We start from the raw sequence: 8458 nt of genomic DNA, 5'->3' as shown, positions 1-8458 counted from the left end.
GTGTGAAACTCAAATTACTATGGTACCCTTATTTATTAGACCATCTCCCAGCTAGGGGTGGGACTTCGTGCCATACTGATATGGCTCGACCCTCAGCTTCGTGTGACTTCAGGCCATAACTTGTAGACACACGAGACTCTGAATGTTTGTCTTTTTAGAATCCGTTTGGGAAGTCTTTCTCTTGCTCCAATTTTGTGCTACATACGGTTGGTGAAACTTGACTCTGCCCTTAATTAAGGAGAGAAAACAAGTGTAAATGATTGTGTCGTCGTACGTAGTACGTAGGATCTAGTTACCTAGAAGACGAATAGTACCAAGCTAGATTCATAACATTTGAATTGTTTCTGCTGGTTCGCAAGTCGCAAGGTGAAAGAGACATGTCGGACCAACTCTTTGAATCGGAGCTAATCACGTAGTACTACAACGAGCTGAGATCAAATTCAAAAACACTAGCTAGCAGCCAAGCAGACGAGAAGCAAATAAAACGGTTAATAGCTAGTTGGTCAAGCCAAGGAATCCTTTATTTTGAAGAAGACATGGAATCAGCCACGCGTCCGTACTGACTAGTGGATATACAAACACGACGCGACCATCAGCCGCGGTTGGTGGCGCGCCAGCGATGGATCGGAGTCGGAGAGGTGACGACCGTCGTCTCGTCGATCGGCGATGGCGACGCGAGCTCCGTTTCAATGCCTACCACCGTTCATTTACGTCGTCTTCACGCGTACAACTGCTGCGGCACCACTGATGACGTAGCAGCCGAAGAAGTTTTCAGCCCCACATCACCGTCTGTATCAGCCATTCGTGGATCGACGAAAGTGCCGTGCCTGAGGCCGCCGTTAGTTGCATTTCCACGCAAGTCGTTGTCAAGGTGCGCGCATGCATGATCTCGTCTCAGGCACGGCCGGTATAGCAGTTTGCCTCAAGTGGTGGCCACGGGTACTAGTCGATCGAGCTGAAAATGACACGACGGCCAGAGAGATCCTTGACGACGTACACGAGCCGTGCAGTGCACACTTGGAGCGTTCTTTTTTTCCGTTTCCGTCTCAGTTTCTACTTCCGCTGCATTCTCTTTTTTTTTTTTATCTTCTACCGGTTGTTTGGGTTCCGTACCTAGGGTTTGGTGAAAGTGACGTCCCCGCCCCATGGTGATTTCCCTTTATTTTTTTGCCATGTTGTCCTTTCTGTGTTTTAATTTTTTATTTCTAATTTTCTGATGAAGTAATTCTGTTTTTCTCTACTAAAATAGATAAATAATAAATACAGTCTTAGGATCTTTCAACTTTGATCCTAATTTAATAAACAAATATTTCTATTACTAAGTAATTAGTTTTAAATAGAAATATATTATTATTATGACATGAATTAGCCGATGGCTTAACTAATTATTAAACTGTAAACTAATCTTGAACAGTTTGTCATACAATCTAATCAAAACAAATATTTCTCCACGCTATCCGCACATAAGAATGCAAATATCTAAGTTGTCTGCACATACCGGTGCAACTTTCGGTAAAGGCTGACACGTGGAAGCCAAGACATGATGACAACTAATCCCTTGCTGACTTTAGTAAAATATTAAAATTACATATTCCTATGGATCCTTAAAACAAGTCATGGAACTTGATATCTAACTCTACCAACACATGGATAGTAATGAAAACTAAAGTTAAAATATATTTGCGAGTAAATATTTTGTGCCGGTAAATAACAAAAGAAAAAATCTACCAAGGTTGTATTTTAATCCAATACATAATTCATAGTAAATTGTCGTATTATTGCCAATATTAACTTATATTATGGTTGCTATGGTCATCATAAAATAAAGTATAGTTTTTTTTTAATTTTATAAATAGATTCAAAAAATAAATAGATATGTAACATTGTGATCCTTGCTTACATTAACAAGCCTGTTCGTTTGTGATTACTACAGCAACCACTCACAACATCAAAAGTAGCGTCTATACAAATTAAGCTGTCGTGGGCGCTGCAGTTGTGCAACAAGATGAAGCGAACATGTTGAACATTTGATAGTTTTTTTTCTCCCGTTGCAACGCACAAATATGTTTGCTAGTTAGGAATTATTTGGCTGCACTCATATTTATCTTAATCCACATGTATTTATGTGGATTGAGATGAAAATTAATTATTTTTTATCTCAATCTACTCCGATATATATGGACTAAGATACATGCAAGCGCATTCAAATAAAGTAATGAGTGTAATTCTAAAAAAAAGGTCATGAGGGTGTGGAGGGGAGACTATGTTCCTGATTTTAAACTTAGACGAGTTTAGGCAGGCAAGACTCTTTCCTGTCCAAAATAAGGCACGTGAGGCCCGTCCAGCTATACTAGGCCACAACAAATGCTATAGATTGGGAAGCCCACAAGAAATACTTGAGGTTTTCAGATGGTCCAGTTGAATAGGATTTTTCTCTTAAGCTACTGCAAGTAAATTATGGAGGGAAATTGGGCTGCGCTCAGAGCCATACACTACTACAATAAAGCATTTGTAGGGGAGGCTGACGATGGTTTGTAGAGGCGGCTCGGCCAGCCGCTCATATCATACCGTCTCTAAAACCACCTCTACAAATCGATTTATAGAGGCGGCTGGTGTTATTAGCCGCCCTTATAAATTGATTTGTACACTAGCTGTCTCTATAAAATTAATTTGTAGGGGCAGCCATAGTACTAGCCGCCCCTATAATACCTGTTTGTAGGGACGGTTCAGTCTAGAACCGCCCCTATAGTATATTTTTTCATAAAAAAATTCAAATTTACAATTCAAATTCAATCCGTGTGTGTGTGTGTGTATATATATATATATATATATAATTCAAATCTGAGCATATGCACAACCCAATATCATTGCATCCAATATCATATTCAGATTAACCAAATTTAACAAGTTTCACAGCAATAATACACACCACGTTGCAGTGGGATCTTATCAAAATCATACAAAAAAAAAACTTAATAGCATAACAAAATCATAAAATAGCTAAGTTCATCAATTCCGATAGCTTTTCCATTGTTCTTGTTTCCTACACATGAGTGAGCGAGAAATCAGAAGTTAGGATGATGGGTTGCAAATAAAAACCACCAATTATGAGAAATGAAGACACAACGATCTAACGATATGTTATTATTGCAAATTTAAACGAAAGTAGATGCCGACTTGAATAAGAAGCTAACTCATTTATACGGGAGACAAATCTACTAAAGAATATGTGAAAAAAGAGGACCGGACAACGCTTACCATATTATGCAACCGGTGGAGCAGACTGCTGATGTTGGCGCATCCATCGGCTGCACAGGCCCTCCTGTCGATTCAACCACTTTTCACAATTTTTGAGGAGAAGAATGCAAAGCATACAGGAAGATGCAAGGTATTAGTTGTCGATGTCATCGTAATGCAAAGCATACAGGTTACGTGTATTACTTACTGATGCACTTGTGAAGCATGCCGAACAATAGGGATGCGAGACAGACACACGCATCGAATCATGACGACGCTGCCACCGCCGAGATGCGAGCTAGCCCACGCTGTTGCTGCCGCCGCCACCTCGGAGATGAGCCAAAGCACTGACGAAGACGGACCGACAGGGCAGCGCTAGGATTTGGCCCCACGGCACTCCACCATGTGCTGCGGCCTAGCATCGACGAAGGGGCGCTGACTGCTTGCGGAAGCACCCAAGGATCCGACCACGTCAGTGTAACACTCTCAGTGTTACATTGTACAATTTTTGCTAAAACCATATCATGAGCATCATGTTTATGTATTATTGCATGTGGTAAAATGAGAAGTTAAATTTTGTTGCACTAATTCTCAAATTGAGCTCTAATTTATTCCTTGTCCAAGTATTCTCCCGTAGCTCAACTCACTATTGTCATCCTGATCCAACTCCATCTCTCACTATTTCATCTCCTTCTTGATCTCCGGAGCACGCTCTCAGCACACTTGTAGAGTAAGCCCATGTGCCATTACTTCGCCGTGTCATGAATGGCGAGTTAGGCAGCAACCTCTAGCATGTTGCACACGCTCTTCAGCAAACGAAGATGACCGACCGTAGCAGCTCGTAGAAATTCACGTGCCATCCATTAATGCCTTGCTGTACGGCTGCACGTTCTTACCCTGTGCTAGCTGACCATGATGCTCCTCTCTGCGCAAGTAGTCTTCTCCATAGGCTCAGCCTGCTGAGCACACCCTCGCTCGCTACCCGCACAACACATTCATGCACCAGCAGCACCTACACGTTAAGCCTAAAACACACTCCTCAACTAGCCACGTGCATGCAAGTCCAAGTGTGACTAATCCAAATACTTTTTCTTTTCTCAAAAGTGGATTAGCACCAATATTAAGATCAGCAATATCTCCATCAATCTCGCGATGCGCCACTGTCTCTCTCATTGCCCCGCATAGATACTTTGTTCGATCAGCTAGCTGGTGCCAAGGTGTTCTCGAAGATTGACCTCCGATCAGGCTATCATCAGATCAAGATCAGACCACATGATATACCAAAGACAACTTTTTTCTACTAGGTATGGGCTGTATGAGTACCTAGTGATGTTCTTTGGTCTCACCTATGCTCCTACCTTCTTCATGTATCTAATGAATTCAGTCTTTATGCCGGCGCTCGACAAGTTTATGGTAGTATTCATTAATGATATACTGATTTATTTCAAGAATGATGAAGAACATGCCCAACACCTTCGGATAGTACTGTCTCGACTAAGGGAACACAAGGTTTATGCTAAATCTAGCTAGTGTGAATTTTGGTTAGATCGAGTGTAGTTTTTGGGGTATGTGTTGACACCTAATGGCGTTTCAGTAGATCCCAGCAAGGTGCAATATGTGTTGGATAGGAAGTCTCCTAGATCTGTGCACCAAATTCGTTAATTCCTTGGTCTAGCTGGGTATTATCGGCGTTTCATTCCAGATTTCTCCAAGATAGCCCAGTTAATGACCAAGCTGCTCCAAAAAGAAGCTAAGTTTGATTGGAGCCCATCCTGTGAAGAAGCTTTCCAAACTCTAAAGACATTTCTGATCACTGCTCCTGTGTTGGCCTAACCAGATATTGATAGGCCCTTTGATGTATACTATGATGCCTTGAAGATAGGGTTGGGGTGTGTGCTTATGCAAGATGGGCGTGTAATAGCTTATGCTTTGCGCCAATTGAAAAAGCATGAAGTAAATTACCCCACTCATGATTTAGAGCTGGCTGCTGTGGTCCACGCTCTGAAGATTTGGAGGCACTATCTGTTGGGCAATAAAGTGCATATCTTTACAGATCATAAGAGTCTCAAGTATATTTTCACTCAGTCTGAGCTAAACACGAGGCAAAGGAGATGGTTAGAATTGATAAAGGATTATAACTTGGAAGTCTATTATCACCCAGGAAAGGCCAATGTAGTGGCCGATGGTTTGAGCCGAAACTCACATCAGATTGAGAAAACAACTTTGTCTCTCAACCATGCAGAAGTGCTGGCTCACATTGCCTTGACCTCAAAGTTGCTTGAGCAGATTATTCTAGAGCAAAGGCAAGATCCCAAAAAAATTCCCCACATCAGAAAATTGATGGCCAAAGGGCGTGGCCCTCACTTTAGTGTTGATGATCATGGAGTAGTGAGATATAAGGATAGACTGGTGGTTCCATCCAATGAGGAGCTAAAAAGGAAAATTTTGAATGAAGCCCATCATTCAAAACTGTCTATCCATCCTGGCAGCAACAAGATGTATCATGATCTGCGCCACTTGTACTAGTGGTCCAACATAAAGCAGGACATCACCCGGCACGTCACGGAGTGCGACACTTGTGGTAGAGTTAAGGCAGATCATATGCGTACTCTAGGATATTTACAACCCTTGCCTATTCTTGTACGGAAGTGGGATGATATCTCCATGGACTTTGTGGTGGGTTTGCCCCGCGCATCCAAAGGCTATGATTCTATTTGGGTCATTATGGACCGTCTCACCATGTCTGCTCACTTTATTGCAGTGGACAGCAAATATATAGCCAAGAAGTATGCTGAGATATACTTTGATAGGATTATGACCCTACACGGAGTTCCCCTCACTATCATCTCTAATAGGGGATCGGTTTTTATCTCTCGCTTCTGGGAGCAACTCTAGGAGTGTCTTTGGATTAGTCTCCTCCGGAGTTCAGCCTATCACCCCCAGACTAATGGCCAAACTAAGAGGGTGAACCAGGTGCTCGAGGATATGTTGAGAGCTTGTGCTATTTCTTTTCCTGAGAAGTGGGATGTCTGCTTGAGGCTAGCGGAATTTTCGTACAATAATAGCTACCTGGAGAGCATTTGCATGGCACCATTTGAAGCTCTGTATGGCAAGAAGTGTAGAACATCGCTTAACTGGGTTGAAGTGGGCGACCGTGGTTACTTTGGTCCAGACTTCATCAAAGCAGCTCGAGAGCAAGTAGGCATTATTTAAAGTCACTTGAAGGCAGCTCAGAGCAGACAAATGTCTTATGTGGACAAACGAAGGAGACTTTTGTAGTTTGGAGTGAGAGATTATGTGTATCTCAAGGTGTCTCCTATGAGGGGGGTGCATTGGGTTGTATCCATGGCAAGTTAGCTCCCCGATATGTGGGTCCCTACAAGATTTTGGCACAGTGTGGTCCAGTGGCGTATCGACTCTAGCTCCCCGATATCTTGTCTGCGGTACATGATGTGTTTCACGTCTCCCAGTTGAAGAAATGTCTGCGGGTGCCTGATGAAACTGTAGAAATTGAAGGGCTTCCCCTCCGGCCTGATTTGACTTATGTTGAGCACCCTTTCAAGATTCTGGACGAGAAAGAAATAGTGACCAGAAACAGGGTGGTAAAGTTCTATAAAGTGCAATGGCAAAATCATTCAGAGGATGAGGCCACGTGGGAACAAGAGAGTTACCTATTGAAGCATTACCCCCACCTCCTTTCTGGTTCTGATAGTTAGTTGCTGCGTCGAAATATAATTCCTATCTTTTTCTCACACCAGCCACATGAAATCTCGGGTCAAGATTTTGTTTTAGGGGGGGTAGATTTGTAACACCCTCGGTGTTACATTGTACAGTTTTTGCTAAAACCATGTCATGGGCATCATGTTTATGTATTATTGCATGTGGTAAAATATGAAATTAAATTTTGTTGCACTACTTCTCAAATTGAGCTCTAATTTATTCCTTGTCCAAGTATTCTCCCGCAGCTCAACTCACTATTGTCATCCTGATCCAACTCCATCTCTCTCTATTTCATCTCCTTCTTGATCCCCATAGCACGCCCTCAGCACACTCGTAGAGCAAGCCCGCGTAGCACGCTTGCAGTACCCTTCACTAGCAAGTTTCGCCAGTGTCATTACTTCGCCGTGTCATGAATGACGAGTTAGGCAGCAGCCTCTAGCGTGTTGCACGCGCTCTTCAGCAAACGAAGATGACCGACCGCAGTAGCTTGTAGAAATTCGTGTGCCATCCATAACCCTGTGCTAGCTGACCATGATGCTTCTCTCTGCGCAAGTCATTTTCTCCATAGGCTCAGCCCGCTGAGCACGCCGCTCGCTCGCTACCCACGCAACACGTTCATGCACTAGCAACACCTACACGTTAAGCCCAAAACACACTCCTCAACTAGCCACATGCATGCAAGTCCAATTGTGACTAATCCAAAAACTTTTTCTTTTCTCAAAAGTGGATTAGCACCCAATATTAAGACCAGCAATATCTCCATCAATGTCGCGACGCGCCATTGTCCTCTCTCATTCTTCTAATCACCCCTGCCTTTACTTTGCTTGCTAATCGCCTTGCAAAATTATCAGCGCACGTCGCGCTGCCGCTGCCATAGTGTGTTGCGCACGCCAGGCATTTTTCCCAGTGTCAGCTCCACCTCCAGCCCCGCGTCTCCTGCGTACAAAGGACATGCCGAGCAACCCTCCCATCACGCCGAGCTCTAGAGCTGCGCTCCGCCGCTCACCATCTTACTCCCCAAATCGTGTTCCTATGTTCTTGCCTGAGAAAGCTGCGCTCGGTCGAACTTCCTTCATGATCTATAATCGACTGAGATAGCTAGCCTGCAATAATTCCCTCGTTCTCCAATATTTCATTGACCCATGGTCTCCTCCTCCGTTATTTCCTTGACCTGTGGTCTCCTTCTCCCTTCTTAATCCATTTAGCACATATGCACTCTTTAATGCCAACCCAGTTGACACGTTGAAGGACCAAAGACCCACTCAAGTCCATCATGTGAAATCCAAGCACTGTTCACCATAGAAATACTGTTCACCGAACAAAACACTGTTCGCCCGAGCAGCACGTCGTGCACAAGCAACGCTTTATTACCTTTAAGCATGCTAGTTAGCCACTAACCTTACGACGCGTTATTGTCGCACCTTCGCTTCTCCTGCCTATAAAAGGGCGACACCGAGCTCGCCGTCATCCTGCGCCGCTGCTTGCTCCTCTCGCCTCTCCA

The 8458-nt window shown here is 43.6% G+C and overlaps 1 protein-coding gene across 1 annotated transcript; it reads left to right on the top strand.

Moving 5' to 3' along the window:
* The first annotated feature begins 6222 nt into the window (after positions 1-6222).
* Positions 6223-6953, top strand: LOC136526169 (uncharacterized). The gene is made up of 2 exons (XM_066518929.1): positions 6223-6435; positions 6708-6953. The coding sequence occupies exons 1-2, from the start codon at positions 6223-6225 to the stop codon at positions 6951-6953; spliced, it is 459 nt and encodes a 152-aa protein (XP_066375026.1).
* Positions 6954-8458: the final 1505 nt, after the last annotated feature.

Source organism: Miscanthus floridulus, chromosome 19, assembly GCF_019320115.1.
Source record: "Miscanthus floridulus cultivar M001 chromosome 19, ASM1932011v1, whole genome shotgun sequence".
Taxonomy (NCBI): domain Eukaryota; kingdom Viridiplantae; phylum Streptophyta; class Magnoliopsida; order Poales; family Poaceae; genus Miscanthus; species Miscanthus floridulus.
This window is presented reverse-complemented; position numbering and strand designations above follow the sequence as displayed.

What these genes read in the sequence shown, in the direction of transcription:
- LOC136526169 (XM_066518929.1), top strand. Translation starts at nt 6,223, where the DNA reads ATGTTGAGAGCTTGTGCTATTTCTTTTCCTGAGAAGTGGGATGTCTGC. An exon ending in TCAAAGCAGCTCGAGAGCAA is followed by an intron (nt 6,436 to 6,707) that starts GTAGGCATTATT and finishes CACGTCTCCCAG; the next exon opens with TTGAAGAAATGTCTGCGGGT.